At 34.8% G+C, this 18,346-nt stretch overlaps 1 protein-coding gene across 1 annotated transcript; it reads right to left on the bottom strand.

Annotated features, from left to right (window-relative positions):
* Nucleotides 1-210: 210 nt before the first annotated feature.
* Nucleotides 211-13,204, bottom strand: LOC123561870 (uncharacterized). Its single transcript, XM_053552801.1, has 9 exons — nucleotides 12,981-13,204; nucleotides 12,048-12,229; nucleotides 11,634-11,730; nucleotides 10,303-10,486; nucleotides 9,360-9,485; nucleotides 8,152-8,279; nucleotides 6,796-7,600; nucleotides 5,556-5,712; nucleotides 211-4,639 (listed from the first exon to the last, which is right to left on the bottom strand). The coding sequence occupies exons 1-9, from the start codon at nucleotides 13,170-13,172 to the stop codon at nucleotides 4,489-4,491; spliced, it is 2,022 nt and encodes a 673-aa protein (XP_053408776.1). The 5' UTR covers nucleotides 13,173-13,204; the 3' UTR covers nucleotides 211-4,488.
* Nucleotides 13,205-18,346: the final 5,142 nt, after the last annotated feature.

Here is an 18,346-nt window from a genome sequence, read left to right as displayed (position 1 = left end):
ACTGAAGCGATTAAAACAACATTCCTTAATTTTACTCGGGTACGTTCATTGCTTCCAAAGGATCTTATAGAATGTATTCATTTTCATGTCTAGCTAAACTAGCAGACAATCATTGTCATATTCAGGAATCTGTGTTCTACATGGTATTGTCCCTTTGGTCTAATAATTATATCTTACTGTCATGTCTGAAAAAAAATAAGAAACCTGTGGTATAATATAATATAGATTTTAATTACTCTGATTGGAACAACAAATAGAATTATAGACAAGTTTTCTCATACATCACGGATGATCACATATAACATTTATATAATTACATTTTAGAAAATACATTGTGATTCATTTCAACCGGTTGTGTATTCTAATGAAATAAGTAAAAAGACAACACATCTACCTCTGTTATAGAATTTAAGAAAACAAAACCATTCTAAAGTCAAGAACTGAAATCATTCGCAGAAGATCAGTTAACATAAAAAATAAATACAAAATATTGATTGAAAAGAGCGTTTGACATAGATAAGAGCAACCTACAGATGATATTCGACATGAGAGAGTATCGCAGTGATAATGTTCAGTCGATAGCTGGGAAGAAATCATTACGTCTGTATTACATCTAGATCTTAAATCAGCAAAAAGGAAAAGTTCGAAAAATAAACAACAAAACGTCTATATTTAATACGAACAATAATTTTTCGGGAAAATAATTTGAATTCTTACTTAACATTTATTTTAATAAAACCTGGCCGCAAAAGATATGACGTCAGAGTAGCAAATACAATGAATTTTATACATCGACTTAAAGAGAGAGATACTAAAAATCCTTTATCATTGGATATATATTTAGTATTTGATTTGACAATTTACACGCTCATTTATTTGATCCAATGTCACATAGTTGTATTAAACGTAATAAATATCTGAAATTATGGCTTCTGTTGGGATAGCTAACGATATAACGTCACATGTCACGTGACAACGCACGCTTTCCGCGGACTACTTCGGGGAATGCATATGACGACGTGACGTATATAAACAACTTCAGCCAATCGGGTGTTGTGGCATCTGGAAATCTCCTCCTTGTTGCCGCAAGATTCAATAGAATCAGTACGCATCATTTGCTTATAGTTTCATCTAAAGAAACGCATTTGGACTGTAAACACCCTATTATACGTTTCATATTTCGTTAAAAACTGTTTTGGTTTTTTTTTAATAAAAAGACGTTTTAAATTTTGTACTTGGTTTGCAAACGTTTTGACCATCTTTTACAGAGTGTATCAAATAAGGTTAAAGATTACCATCAAAAATAAACAGGACCATTTTAATATTTGCATAGAGAATGTCTCATAATTTTTCACATACCCTTTTGAGGCCTAAATTATGATTACATTCAAGGGCATATAATGTTTTCGCAAAAAGAAATAAGCCGTGCCATGAGAAAACCTACATAGTGCGTTTGCGACCAGCATGGATCCAGACCAGCGTCAAGATCCATGCTGTTCGCTAACAGTTTCTCTAATTGCAATAGGCTTTGAAAGCGAACAGCATGGATCCTGACCAGACATCGAAATAGTTTCCAAAAACGCAGACTATATTTTTCGACGTACCTACTAAATATTATATTTTTCATTAACTACTGCATTCGGTTTTGATCAGGGCTGTATCAGTCATACGTAAAACGTATAACATTCTAATTCATCAAGACACTGATATAAGAATTAAAGACTGATTTTAAGCATTTGAAATAGTCTTGATTTATCACGTTGACTCATATAAAAGATTACTTAAAAATACACATGTTTCGTGTTGAAAAAAATAATATATATTCTTGGACGTGACCATAATTTAGCCGACCTAGGGATATGTGAAAAAATGAGATATTTACCTATGTAGTACCTATGTAGTATAATTTTGAAATGGAGTTGTACACAGTAAAATAATTTATCCTCAGATATCTTAAGAGATAAAAAAGATGGTTAATGCATATCTCACCCAACACTATCTTATCGTATGTGCTATTTTACAGTAAATATGGCAAATATTTACAAAAATAAAATGTTGCCTCAGCGTGCGAGTGTTGTAGTCCAAGACTTTTTCATACAATTGTATTAGTTTCGCACTGAGGCTATGATGCGTATTATAACGTTGATTCTCTCCCTTGACATACTATTCGCCACCACTAATGATCATCTAGTTTCCTTCAAAGAATGTAATATCTAATAAAACATTGCAGAAATTCAAAACAAATTGTATATCTCAGAAAATAACAATAGTAAGAGGAAATAAATGTCAAGTCTTATGCCTAAGGAGTGTCTTAACGCTTAGCCTGCTAAATTTTTAAAATGGACTGGTCCATCATTCAATTTGGGAAATACCATTTATTATTCGACTGCACGGATGTGCAGGCTGATCTTGGTCTGCACTGGTCGCAAAGGCAGAATCACTTGCCACCAGCAGGCTAAGGGTTAATATTCCTTCTCTACAAGGAAATTTGAGGCTGACGTTGACAATTATTTCCAACTGATGGTGAGAAAGAAAAGCAATTCATACAAGAGACAATATCAAACAGTCCAAATTAAAGTAGCATGTGACCTTTAAACAGGTACGAATATGAAAAAATGAAAATTGTATTTCCAACTTAAAATCTATAGGCAAAAAATGAGGCATCGTGTTGCAATATCTCTATTCCATTTTTTAACACTTTTTTAATTTTAACACTGACAAGGAAAAATATTGCTTACTGATAAAATTTTGTTTCTTCCCCGAAAACACCCTTTCGATTGCGAATAATGTTTCTTTAAAGAGCTTGCGACTATTTTCGGGTCCAAAGATATAAAACTGTTACTGGAGACCAGTCTGAGAATTTAAGCATTTGATTGGTTGCTTCTGAGTACAATTTTAAAATTGACCAATGACAAACAAGGTTGCAATCTGAGGCTGGTTTCCATGCTCAGTCTTATAGTAAGACGAATGATACAGAGCTATTCGCATAATAATTTACTTTATAGAAATTCAAACAACTAAGCACACACAGACATTAAATAATCATGTCAATTCTATACCCTAGAAGAGTTTTCAGTTCTATTTTTAGAACGCTGTATTTTACACTGAAAAATAACATCTGCGTTCTCCCTGTCTGCAATAAATATGCCTAGTCGCAAAACATATCACTGCGGCTATAGCCCGAGGGATTATATAATGATAAATTTCAGCCCACAACTGATGAGAAAACACAACATCGTCTAGATCTATCTGAGAATTTCCTCTGAAACGTAATCTTTCAGAAATGGAGATACATATACTCATTCGCGTACTGTTTCACATAAAATGTATGGATCATAGAATAATAACAAGATGATATAAAAACAGTTTGAAAATATATGTAACTATCCCTTTAAACCCATGCAAAATACTGACAGCTTACAAAATTACCGGTTATTTAACGCCATACATGTATGACGTCATTCATTGCGTTAAAACTTTGTTAATGTGTATTTTGTTTTTAAGATTAAATGTTTAAAATGATCGAGTACACGTTATTGCATTTAGGTATATGATAGACAGCAAATAAAAGACAATGACGCGCCTTACGTGGTAAGCAGAATTCCTAAGCTCAGGCTATGCCATCGTGCAAATATGGATAGAATCGCACAACTAACCACTTCAGACCCGCTACTGCCATTTAATAAATGTAAAATGCAAATGCAAATATATATTTTGTTTACTGGTACTGGTGATTCAAAAATAAATCTTTATAAACGTCAAAAACAACACAATATTTTGGCTTTAAACCTTCTTCAGGATAAAAATTAAATTTAGATAAACTGTTTATATAACATGTTCAAATATAACTGTGTTGCCATTTATAATTGTTGGAACTGATATCCACGATTATTTCTATTGAAGAAGGCAACATATATTGTAAAATGAAATCTATTGTGAAAAATAGTTAATTTTTGTTTAATTTTTCTTCATAATGACAAAATGATGAAAAGCTTTTAGTGCCTGCCGTTCGAACATGACTGTACGGCAGTGTGTCAAACATTGTACGGTATAGTATCGAAGGCCATATCAACAACTACAATATTAGATGTTGGTGAAAATAATTTTTACACAAAGTCAGTTTGAAGATGTAACTATACACACGAAGCACGTTATTGTGCCAAACCGTCAGCTGCTTTGCGACAAAAAGGCCACCTCTAAATGAACACCAAGCTTGATTTGTAAGGTCATCAGTTATTTCTTCAAGTTTAGTACCTTTCTTGTGATGGTAGCACATAAAATATATATGCAATGACCGCTTTTTCAAATCAAGTGGTTTACCTATATAAACAGGTTTAAATGTATCAAATGATATCGTGTTTCAACATTCAATACCTTACGCTTTTCAACATTCAATCACGCACAATAATTCATGTCTACGCACTTCCGTCCGGCGGACATGTTGGTACTTCTATTACGTCATCTATTACGTCATAATTTCAACGTAAATTAAATGTCACCGCGTGGCATCCAGTGACTATCAGCATTGTTTCCCATGTAGGCGTACCATTGTTGTTGATTAAATGGAAGGATCTGTCCACATCGCTTTCCCGCCATTTCTATTTCTGTTTGATTACTGCACGTGCAAGTCAGACGCAACCTGATAAGGGAAATATATTGTTTAATTTCCCTTGTCATTGTCAACAAACTTCATTTGAACCACAAATTACATTTACGAAAGTGTTATTTACAATTATTGATGAATTAGTGAATTATGTCTATTAGAGCAGAAATACGTTTGGAATTGTTTGAAGTCTTAATGCGTTTTTCCCCAATCGGTCCGTATATCTGTCACTGCACCAATAATTAAATAAGTTGGAATTCTAACTTCATTGCAAATGCATAAAAGCGTGCCTGGTTCTAAATAATTTATGATCTCCGGCATGGAAAGGAATTTCATTTTGATGTAGAGGTAGAAACGACAGAATCATTTTTCTAAAGATAATTTGCTAAAATACGATTTCAAGTGAGACATGTTCTTTAATATCATTGTGGCAATATAACTGAGAAAGCAGTTCAACATTATATCTACATTCAAGACACTTTCGAAGACAATATGGCAAATATTTTTTTAATTCAATCTTGATTTTTTTTTCATTCAAATAGCTCTTTTAAATTTGTATCATTTGCGCCAAAAGTAAGTCACTTTATTTTGCACATTTTTTATCATTTATTTGTAATTTATAATTAAAAAAAAATATATAATACCATTTTCCATGAAATTAAGCCTATATGAGAACGAAAAATATATTTTCTGTTTCGGTCAGTTAATCTGTCCTCTTCCACCCAGAGTAACTTATATCCTCATTAACCTTTACCCAGCTAAATTTCAAAAATGAACTAGTCTATCATTCAAGTTGAGCAGTACTATTCATTATTTGAAGGGGTGTTCACTGAAAATGTACTGACTGAATAGCGAACAGTGTAGACCAAGACGAGGATGTGCAGGCTCATCTTAGTCTGCACTGGTCGCAAAGGCAGAATCACTTGCCGGCAGCAGGCTGAAGGTTAATTACCTGTAGACGGTCATCTGACCCATATGGACATTAAATGGGTCGTATTTGTCCTGGCTTTCATATGTGCCTTCATCAGGAAGATCGTGGCTACTTTTCTGTAAACATTCATCAGTTATTGCGTGTTCATATGCATCATGGTCCATCTTGTAATATTTACCTGAAAAATAGTTCATAATATGCATCAACATTTAAAGTCTCAAATTTCGATTTAGACTAGAAACTGCTTAATTTCCTTTCAGATCTGTCACTATGGAATTAACAAAAATGTATTAAAACTAACCTAGAAAATGACTACTACGAACAGTTAGCAAAATTTCAGTTGTATATATAGAGTATAAAAACTAATTGAGCCGCACCATGAGAAAACCAACATAGTGCGTTTGCGACAAGCATGGATCCAGACTAGCCTGCGCATCCGCGCAGTCTGGTCAGGATCCATGCTGTTCGCTAACAGTTTCTCTTATTGCGATGGGCTTTGAAAGCGAACAGCATGGATCCTGACCAGACTGCGCTGAGAAGCAGAATTTCAAGTTGCTGTGACTCGCCACACCAACAAAATTATAATAATAATCACGCACTTTACAATTTTACATAATAATTTACCAGTCCACGATACGTTTAAAACTCAATCGTTTGATTCAGAGCAGACAAAGAACAAAAACAGATCTAAATCTTCGTTGAGCAAATATATCCTATAGCGTACATTTTGCAAAACTATTGCTGAATGGATAATACTATTTACTTTCATGTCAAGAGAAAGCACACTACAAGATGTATGTGTATATTGTACTGCTATAAAAGGATCAACACGGTAAGCAGTCAGCAAATAGGATACTGTAAACCAATAATTTGAACGTATGACGTCACACGTTAGTCACATGATGCAACATTCTAATTTGTAAAAATTGTCCACCTATATAAGTACAGGCTAAATATATCACTATTTCTGATGTTTGTTTGATGTTCATAGTCAATGTTTCGTGTTATTTTTATTTGATGTTTGTGATTGTTATTGTGTGTTTGCGATTGTTGTTGTATGTTTATGATTGTTATTGTATGTTTGCGTTTGTTATTGTTTGTATGTTTGTGACTGTTATTGTATATTTGTGATTGTTATTGTATGTTTGTGATTGTTATTGTATGTTTCGTTATTCTTACTAAATTGTAATACTTGTGATTCATACTGTATGGTTTTGATATTTGTTTTGGCCCGATGACTACATAATGCACAGTGACTTACTTTTAGGATCGAATCTGATAGTTTCTTCAGACATCTTCTTCTCGATACAGTGTTGGTCCTCCGGCAAGATAGCTCTTGTTTTGGCCGGAAAGAACCAGTATGTGGCAAACACCACATCAACGGAATGATTATAAAGTGGATGGTCTTTTGGCAATAAGGATGGTGCCAAACTTCCGGTTGACAGAAGTCTCTGCAGCCCTTTTTCGTCATGAGGGCCAACATGGCGACGTTTTCGCCGCCTTTTATGTTCACTATTATTACGCCCAAATTTATGTAACTGTTTACTGGAACGTTTATGAATCTTTTTAAATATATTAGATTTTGCACTATTTTCTACCTTAGCACCTGTTCTTGTCTTAGTCCGCGTATCTCTCATGGCTATAGGTTTTACTTTGTTGTTATCAGCACTTTTCGATATTTTCTTTACATTTAAAGCGTTTCTTTGTCTCACTTTATCTTTTCTGTTGTTAGATGGATATCTTTCCCTGTATTTATCTCTTCCATATTGATATTTTGGCGCATTTTGGTAATAATTATCATAATCATAGTCGCTATATCCCGTCCTCCCCCTATTAAAAGCCGTCCCTTGCCGTCCCCTAACCTGATCTTGGTCGTAATATGTATCTGGGTAGGTATAATCCGGATAATCATTGTGTTTCATCGAGTTAAGAATAGATGACTGTGGTCTAAAAACCCCTGAAGACGGTCCCTTTTTGTATGTAGTTCTTTCGGTATTATCAAAAATTGGGGTCTCGAATAGCGATTCACTGCCTTCTTCTTTAGGTATAATATTGTTGATATCCAGCTGAAATCAATAAAGAAAGTATAAAAAAATATTGAACGACTCCTTTTAATTCACATATAACTAATATATAAATGCCTTATTCTCTTAAAACATCACTGGCCACTTTCTTAAATCATTTCCAGGACCTTTGTAGTAATGAGCCAATATCTATTGCTAGGATTATAAAGCTATACTTATTTTACACGATTGTAAAGAAAACTCTCATAGGTTGCGTTAACTACGTTCGGTTGTGTACAGTTCTGCGCTCCAAAGATTTTCAGATAAGGATGATCTATCCTTGCAACACTGTGACCCCGCAGACACAATATCTGGCACAAAAGCTGTACATTTAAAGTAGGCTTAATATAAACAAATTTACAAAACTTTACAAAATTCTTCTTGCTGACATTTCATACATTGTTTTTATTTCAAGAAGTTGCCATTGCTAAAACCATTCTGGAATACTTAGTCCACCTCTAAATTTCCATACCTGCATATTTACAAGCTCATCACTCTGAACAGTTTGGTACGTGACATACGTCATCACAAAAGATGACATTAATATTACTTACCTTTTCAGTGTATTCCGGATGAGAAAATCTCCGATACTCATCGAGGTATTCCGGATGAGAAAGAACGTATTCCAGCCCTTCCTTCGTAGTATTTATCCAGCTTGAGTGCTCCACCTCCACTCGTTCCTCTGAAATATTTATTCATAACCAATTTTGGTTACTTTAAGAAATATTTTTATTCAGTAGTAATATTGCCAATTTATATTCGTTTTTTTAACAGTATTTTTGTTATTTAATGGCGGGCAGTTAACCTAACCAGTGCTCCTGGATTCTGTACCAGTACTAGCCTGCTCTCCGCAAGTAACTGCCAACTTCTTCACATGAATTATGGGTGGATGACAAACGATTTAAGACAAAGTGCTGTCCATCAAATTGACACGGCCTTTAAGGTAGTTCTGCACGTTACGACCGAAATTTTTTCTACAATATAGAATTTGATTAAACTCTGATTTTTCAAAACTCCGGAATATACTAAGAAAATTCAGCAGATAAAAAAGATAGGATCGTGTGCTTGATTTTTTGCTAGACTGATTTAAAAAATTTCGACCTCATGCAAGTTTTCATAATGGGAGTCTATGGGAAAATCGCAATTTTCATAACATTTTTGCGAATTGAATTTTTTCTACAACGTAGATTTTAATGAAACTTCTCACAGTCGTAAATAAATATATGGCCTATAACATGGTGAAATAAAATGTATAGGTCCGTTTGCTTATTTTTGGCATTTTTGATTAAAATGAACCGCCTATTTTAAGCTAATTTTAAGACATTATTTTGAATTATTTAAAGTGTCAGATGTTTTAATATTATATTTTAACTTTATAAAGATAGTAACAGTGCCATTTTAATAAATTTACTTACAGGTTGCCATTAATTCATAAAATGATTTTCGTTTCCGTACGCCGAATCCAGTTATTATTCTACGTTTTCCGGATAAATGACGTTACGCCATGACTTCCGGTTTATCAAACGTGCAGAACTACCTTAATTAAAACTTTACAATTTATCAGAAGAAATATTAAGTCATTTAATGAAACACTACTTTTTTCAGCTGGAATATTAATTACATAAAAGAATTAGAATTATTCAGTAGCTACTTGGTGACATTAAGAGCAGCAAACCAGTGGAGCTATCCTTATAATTACTGTTTTGTTTCTGCGCTCTCCCTATTTAGCTTATGACGCTTACGATTAAGAAGTACCTTTTACCTGAGTAGTAAACGGTTGATCCAGGCGGTGGTATGTGTTGACTTATTGCATATATTTTACTATATCCATTGGTTTTGAATCTCAGCCGACAGAAATCTGAACGACTCTGTTCATGTACGTTTGTACCTGAAATTATGAAAGAAGAGCATCTGTGCATGAGCAGTTTCAGAGCTGAGGGTGGGGGGGGGGCGGAGATACCAGATCTACCTGTATTTTCCCCGAATTTTTTTTAATATGTTCTTTTCCCCTTTATTTTCTATTCCATTCTGTTAAAATACAGATTTTGGGCCCTAAACTTGTGGACGGATCATAAGTTGCACGCCCCCTCCCCAAATACACACTTTATGTGTATGGTGGCGCTCCCCGTCGCTAACCCACCTCTCAGCTCTGCCCTTATGAAAAGTACATACATCTAAATGAACATTACAGGTATTTACTTATACAATACATGTTATGTAAAAGATATGAGTCAATATTCAAATGCACTCGCGATTTCAGGAGAGTAGCAAGGGGAATAAACAATACATAATTATATACAATACATGGATTGTTGTGCAAGGCTTTCTAATAAACAAACGAGCCGCGCCATGAGAAAACCAACATAGTGCATTTGCGACCAGAATGGATCCAGACCAGCCTGCGCATCCGCGCAGTCTGGTCAGGATCCATGCTGTTCGCTTTCAAAGCCTATTGCAATCAGAGAAACCATTAGCGAACAGCATGGATCCTGACCAGACTGCGCGGATGCATGCTGGCCGCAAACGCAAACGCACTATTTTGGTTTTCTCATGGTGCGGCTCAAATTCAAATTGTCTGGACTATTAACAGACTTCGATAAGCAAGCATTTGAAATAAAATGAAAATACCAAAGTTGAAATGGCAATTGATGAATCATCTTCAATATGAATATACTTATATAATCTTTATAAGATGTAGTACAAACCCTCTACAAACTTGAACTCCCCTCCTTGTCCCTCGTGGTCTAAACAGTCGGCTACCCAGTACAGAAACACGTCATTCCCCCTACCTTCCATGCTGACAGTGATGGGGGACGCTTGAGCCCCAACCGTGTCCCTGATTGGTGGAGCTATTAAAGGCTTTCCCGTTTTACCGTCTAATATGGTCGTCTGAAAGCAGAAAAGAGTCATTGTTATTTGGCTATGGAATATTCCATCATCTTTGAATGCTGAATAAAAAAGCAGTTGGATAAGAAATGGAGGACATTTCAGAACGTGTTTTAAAAAATGATATAGTCATTTCTTAAAGGACAGCCTGCTACGATGCTGAAGTTGCCTTTCTCTGCCTTTGTTTCAGTTGATTCTATTTAACGGTTTCATTTTCTTATAACAAGCAGGGTAGCCAATCCACGTACACATGGGAAAAACAACTTGATTCAGGTAACATTTTTACTTATATCGACGGATTTTGATAGATAAAAGTGGTTGAAAACAGGAAAGCGAGTGCTTCGCTAAACACTAAACCTCTGTTCCACATTCTCAATTCTTTCTTAAAACACTTCGCCCAAATCCCAGTGTGCATGATACCTATGGCAGATGTTGAGTGTCAAGGGAAGGACTTGTCTTCCTGCCTTCGATGCTTTTTATATTTCTAAAAGCAGTCAAGTTATATTGAAACTCAGTTACTGTAAACAAAATTGTTGCCTGAATCGATCGATTTCCCAGTGTGTACGATACTAGAATTTCACGTAGGTTGGCCACCCGAATATAGCTAGATATAAAATAGATAGGAAATAACAACATAGAAAATAGTTCAAACGGAATCTCCAGAAAATATGCTGGCCTTGTTAATGTTAAGCACAATAACACAAAAAACACAGAAATAATTGGTAAACGAACAAGATCTATACCAACAATCTACCTGGCCAATACGTTTTACCGTACTGTAGGACTGGATACCTAAATATTTTCAAAATATTTTCAAAACGTTGACTCCCCCTCCCCCCTGCCCCGCCCCCCCCCCCCCACCTCCACAACCCTACTTAAGGAACTAACAATTGTTTTGTATAGTAACATGCATGTTATATATGTTGTTGAATTTTCATGTAAATTTTTCTTTCTTTCTATGATTTGGTGTTGTTTGACCTTTTTTCAAAATATGGACCTAACCCACCAGCGTTAGATGTTTTATTAGTCATTTTAACGGTTTCATGAGTAACATACGAAAAAGCATGTTCCTCTGCTTTCATAACGATAAAAATGCTAAACATGTGATATCCTTTGATGCTTCTTGCATTATAATACATAAAGTACATACTGTGGAATGGTAATACACCGGGAATCCTGGACCATGTGCAAATTTTATCAGAAAGTCTGGAACGTCGTCATCGTTATAAAACCCTGGAGACGGTGTACTGCAAATCAAACATGGAAATGTCTAAAAGCTCTAAAATCTCTTCGTGTATTCGAAACATTTTAAGAGAATTGTAGACAATGAGCAAAGCTTCTTTGGATTGTGCATGTATAATCAGCTTAATGCCTTAAGATGGCGCCAAACTCAAACCAAACCGTTCCGCAATTTAGAATATTTGCGAATCGGATATTGTTAACGAAAGCTGGTTAGAAGTGATATCTGAAGACGATACCCTATCTTAAGTTAATTAACGACTCAATTTTGGCTTTTTGCCTGTTTGCAATTGAAAGAACAGAACTTGTCATTTATAGAACTCACCTGTAGGACTCAGACATAGGCTGGGTGTAGTTCCAAATCACTTTAAAAGTTTGTCCATTGATTGCAAGTACAGAGGCGTTGAAAACTGGGACAATAATGTCTTCAACACCGTCGCCAGTGACGTCAGCCAACGCTGGTGGGGTCATCACTCCTTTGAATTTGTCTGTGAATAAGGCTATCGCCTATAGAAAATAATAAATGTGAAACGGTGAGTATATCTCTGTGCATTCTGGGAGGACATCTTAAAACAAACAGACATACAGCCGGACAGTGTGTTCCTCGTATGGAGAACAATGAGCAAACTATGATAAAGAAACATTATGTTGAACAAAATCAGACTTGACCAGGATGAATATTTTAATCATTTCTCTCAAGCGAAGAATGTTACATTTTCATCTACGAGTCATACAATCATTTTAACAAGTATAGCGGAAACTGATTGCTTAAGAGGAAACTAATGTGAAATGTGAAAAATATATACAGGGGGGTGGGGGCGGTTAACAAATATGCATGTCAAAAGCAAAAAGGTGTTTTGTATTTGACATAATAAATTAAATAGAGATATTGTCATGTCAGTTAATCGGTTATACCGTAACGTTTTAACGTGTTAATAATGTGCCCAAATGATAGGTTATCCTATATATTAAGCAGTATATCACAACCATGTCTCCCTTCCCGAAAAACAAATGGTAAGCACACCTTTATTGTATAATTCTGTGCATACATCGTTTTAAATTAATTACGAGAGTGGTTCAAATAAGCTTTAAGCTTTCATTACAATCGAGCTAAAACAAATTAGTATAAACTAAATTAATTAAGCCATGTATCGCCTGTCTGACATTGAAATTTTTAACTGGATTAAAGTTTAAATACGAAATTTAAGAATCGGCGTAAGGTCAATTGACCCACTGCTAACACTTTGGCCAGTAATACCTTATCTATGTCTCCTTTTATAAGATCGTCAAGTTTTATAACCCATAAAGATCCGCCATGTGTCTCCCCACCCGTGCCAAACAGCACCAGCTGAGTGCCATCTAACCACGTGTAAACTTGCGGTGAGTAGTACGACTCCCGGCCGTCGGGAACGCCCTTCCAGCTGATCACTTTACCTGTCTTACCGCTCATCAAAAGAACGCGGCCTGATAAACGATACTTGCTTCCTGAAAGAAGTACAGTATCTTCATGTTTTGTAAAGGGACACAAATACACTTTGCATAAAAGTCACCGTACTCTATACAATATGGAAGACTGTTGGTAATATGAAATTCTGTAAATGTGAAATAGCAATTATGACGTGAATTTATAGAAGGTCGAACAGTACTAAGCAACAGTTACAACCATAATTGTTTGTACATGTCGTAAGACATGCGTTCATGATGATTTAATAAGCTAACGCTGTCTCAGGAGAAGACTTACTGGAAAGAAAATAAACACGTTTATGATGAATTGATAATAAACACGCGATTTTTCAATTTAGGATTTAAAGTACATTTATCTTACATCGACCACAAAGAAAGTTTCAATTACTTCCAATGACTGCTTCCTAGATTCAAGCTGGGCAATCGCGAACAAAAGGGCTGCCAATGACTGCTTTCTATATTTCTATTCGGCAATCGCGAACATAGAGGCTGCAGTCAGATTACACCCTTTGACTGCTTCCTATATTTCTACTTGGCAATCGCGAACATAGAGGCTGCAGTCAGATTACGTCCAATGACTGCTTCCTAGATTTCTACTCGTCAGGCTGCAGTCAGATTATGAAAATTTAACACAAATCTTTTCCTCAAAATCTACAGAACATTGTTAATATATCATCAATTCCAAACTGTTATAAGCTTTTTCGCCGACCAAATGGAAGTCTGATGAGTCAGGGGAAGGAACAAAAATCAGACAAAATGATTGAAATTAGACTGATAACTTGAATGTCGCAATGTTTAATCTAATACATAATTAGGGTTATGTCTATATGTATAAGATGTAATTTGATAAGCAAGATGCACTGAGCTAGTGGGTCATGTAAAACTGTATTATCAGCATTTTACTATCGTGCATGGAAGTATATGCCATCCAAAAAAAAAGTTTGAATTTTTTTATTGTAACGATATGTGTGTCATACCTTAAGAAATAATCACTCTTGGCTAATCAGTTTAAACAATTGTTCAAAATAAAATATTTATCTGTGAGAACAAATGGTCGAAATATCAGTCTTTAAGCCTTGTGGTGGCTGTAAATGGTCTCAGCTTGTTTGGACTATGGAGTTTGCTAATTTATAAAAAAAAATAGAAATAAATTATCTTTAAAAAAATCTAATTAACTAGGCTTGTGCATATCTTCTTACTGTAAAGCACTGTGCTTAATAGAAAATTGAAGTATGCTGCCGTGTTTGTGCTCTCTTTTAATTTTAAATGAATTAAAAGTTCAGAGTCTGTTTTTTTACCGTTAAATACTGTCTTATATCAAATCCCACTACATCAAAACATAGCTCTCATAACATGCACTTGTCCACCGTATAAAATACATTATTGGCAGATTTAATTTACAATGCCGCCTTTTGAACAATTTAATGCATGTATATTATTTTCATTTTTAACAAATCGTTTCTTGATTATGATATTGATCTACTTCCTTTTAACATTTTTTTTTTGAGAAAAAATCAAATTTGCTACAGGCTCCACTTATTTTTGTCAACACACGCCGCGTTGTGACAAATGCTTCATCACGTTAGAATTATAAAAGTTTCTTTTCAATAATTTCTAGATTGTTGGAATATAGCTTTAATTTTGTGTAAAGTTTTCCAAGAATTCCAGGAGATATATCTATTTTCAACGATTCTAAACGAGTCTAAATTATCAAACTGTTAAAAAGATTTATATGAAAATAGCTCTCTATAATAGCCAAGCGACGATGCATAGAAAAGTAGGTTCTCTTTAAAGCCTCCATACAGTTAGCTTTTTCATGTTTGTCATTCCTAATATTACATCAGTCTCAGATAACTCAGCATGTCCCGACAAAATGAAATTGAGAAGACCCTTGAGGATATATTAATGTCTGACCAGGTAACAGACGCTTTCTATGATGTGGAGCTGGATTTAACTTGGACAATGGAAGCTCCGTCTTTCACAGATGCGAAGCTTTACCAAGTTTGTTCTTAATAACAAATGTTTCATCGTTAAAATGTTATTTTGTTTTTGACAAGCTAAATGAATAGTTATACATAATATCATATAAAAATATAGAGAAGGCAAGTTAAAAGATGTAAAATGTTTACCATTTAATGTGACCTTGACCTTAGAGCTAGCAATCTTAAGGGCGCGTCGAACTGTGATAGTATATTTTCATCAATGAATACAGTTTAAGACCGGGCAAGGGAAAACAGCATTAAATCTCTTGCGTGTGACATAATTTAGCCGCACCATGAGAAAACCAACATAGTGTGTTTGCGACCAGCATGGATCAAGACCAGCCTGGGCATCCGCGCAGTCTGGTCAGGATCCATGCTGTTCGCTAACGGTTTCTCTGATTGCCATAAGCTTTGAAAGCGAACAGCATGGATCCTGACCAGACTGCGCGAATGCGCAGGCTGGTCTTGATCCATGCTGGTCGCAAACACACTATGTTGGTTTTCTCATGGTGCGGTTCATATTGTCTTGTTATGATGAATGTAGGCTACGTGCTAACTCATTTAAACGTGGGATTTGAAATTAATTTGAAAATCAATACACATGGAAAAGTTACTAGTGTCAACCAGTAGATGATTAATAATACTAATAATACCATGTATACAGGTTTCATAAAAATATCACCATAATGCTTGCAACTTGTCAATTTCAAATCAATGTTTCAGAGAGAAATGCTAAAAGTGCGAAATGTATCTTCAAAAATAGCATCCGCTCTTATAAAATCATGATGATAAATAGATCTGCAAGTCTTCATGGAAAATCACGAAGAACATCGGCTCTCTCAATTGATCTATTACTGTACAGTCCAATACATAGAAAATCTCACGGCCAAGTTTCTATGTTTTGAAGACGCTAGCTAAAGACAGTAATACAAAGGACATGTTGCCTGAAAGGTGCCTGTCAGGAAATTAGGAAAAAGGAATAAATGTGACGGACGGATGAATGTCGGTCATTTAAAACATTACACTTCACAAACAGTGTGGATGGAGTGAACAGATTATTAAAAGTCAATGCATATTGGCTGTATTGCCACAACACTAGTGAAAACAAAAAGAAAACATACTAGTATGAATTTTTTTTTCAAGAATTGGCCAAAAAATGCTAAAAACTTGCTTGGATAACTATTTCTCTTTAATCTTTGTTTACACATTGTAACCGAATTCAAAAATGAACAGGAATATGGGAAACAGTATTAAAGGCAGTAATCATATTAACTTCTAGATGAAAGCAGCATTTCAACATCCTGCAACTTGAACAAACAAACGTTTCATTCGGAAAAAAATCAAGTTATATAATTTCACTAAACCCATGCAGCGTTATAACAAATTATATTCTATGTAGTTTTACAGTATTTAAAGGGTGATGATCCTCTATTCTTCAAATCAAACCCCATAATCTCATTGCCACTTATTCTATACACATTAAAAAAGTACGTTTTTATATTCTTTCCAGAAAAATCAAGACAAACAAAAAAGGAAATCGTGCAGACTCCGAGCTTACTAACACTTATGACCATTTATCGGCAATGTTTTCCATTTTTAGGACGCATGTGACATGTTAGAGACAGAATTATGAAAAAAATGGGAAAAAAATCGAAGGTCATCATACTTGTTCAGGAGTTATCTGCCCTTGAAAATGCAATATTGAGGAAAACCCAGTTTTAAGGGCAGATAACTCCTAAACAAGCACATTGACCTATGAATGTTTTTGCATTTTTCTGTTTCTACCATGAAACTGTGTTCATATACAAAGTTTGAACAAATTCTATTATTGGGAATGTTTTCTCTCATGCATGAAATTGCAACAAGTGTCTTTAATTTAAGGGTATCACGGAAAAGTAACAGCTGGATGTTCTTCGAGAACTTCTTTTTGAGTTGTTATTCTGAATATTGCAGCACTTTCCTGTTAGATGAAACGAAATTGTAATGACCCTTGGGAGCATAAAAACAATCAGTAACAGTTTCCACAAGTATCACAGCACCTTGGAATAATTTGTTTGCCACGGCAAAATTTTTGTAAATGATTCATCAGATACAGAGTTGTAATGCCATGTAGTGAAATGGATAGTAAACTGAATTAGAGATTGCAATTTAAGATGAATGTTGTCTAGAAGAACTAGATTAGAGAGAAATGACAACGAAGTCAAGATTGTTCTGTGCTGAATTTCAAATGTGAAATGAATATGAGACCCCGTCGCCTAAAAAAATGAGAGGCAGGCTTAAGATATATAGGCACAATTCAGATGCTGAGTAAAATGAGTAATCGTTATGTGTCGACAAAGGGCTGTGTACCATTATGCTGAGCCTCAGTATTGTTCGGCTCAATATGGACTTTCCACGTGGCAATAAAGAATTTTTTCTGCAATTAACAGGGCTAATATAGCCGTATATTACTCAAACCTCCTACTAGTGATCTCCTTTTACATTAGACAGACCTGCCACCCACAAACATCTTTATAAGAATTTTGATATATGGATTTCTTTTCTTCATTTGATTTAAGATTATAGTAGCTGTCATAGTTTTGATTAATTTCAAAATTAATAGTAAGACTAGTATGGATGATGAAACGAACAAATATTTTGAAAGTAATACAATTATAAAAGATTATTTGGAACGGTTATGCGATTTTTGTGGTCACGTGGTATTTGTAAACATCAATCACATTTGTGTCATTTACTCGCCCACAGTTTTGGTGAAATTTTTCAACAGGTTCATTTCCACCAAGTTAGGCATAGAATGCATTAGCTAAAAGAATTCAGCTCAGATATGTTGTATGCTGTTACGTGACCATCAGAAAATTAAAACAGCGTCAGTTAAGTTATGGTAGCCAGAACTAAAAATGTATATGACACTGAAAAATGATAAAGTGAGTGAAAATAAAAGTTAGCCGGATATTATTAAAAATGCAAGAAAACTGTTGTTGTTTTTTTTTTAATTATTCCAAAAGCGTTGCAACGGTTTACTACCTTCTGCACAATATGTTTGGTTATTCATAAGCATTTGTTGAAAAAATCTTATGTCAATAAGTTTGTACTACTAGTCACTTTCAGATTACTCACTTTTTATGTATTTTTGAGGGAAATTATTTTCCGCCTGAAATTTGTGGGTTAGTCCTTTAAT

Source organism: Mercenaria mercenaria, chromosome 10, assembly GCF_021730395.1.
Source record: "Mercenaria mercenaria strain notata chromosome 10, MADL_Memer_1, whole genome shotgun sequence".
Lineage (NCBI taxonomy): Eukaryota > Metazoa > Mollusca > Bivalvia > Venerida > Veneridae > Mercenaria > Mercenaria mercenaria.
Note: the sequence above shows the minus strand (reverse complement) of the source record. Positions and strands in the feature narration are given on the sequence as shown.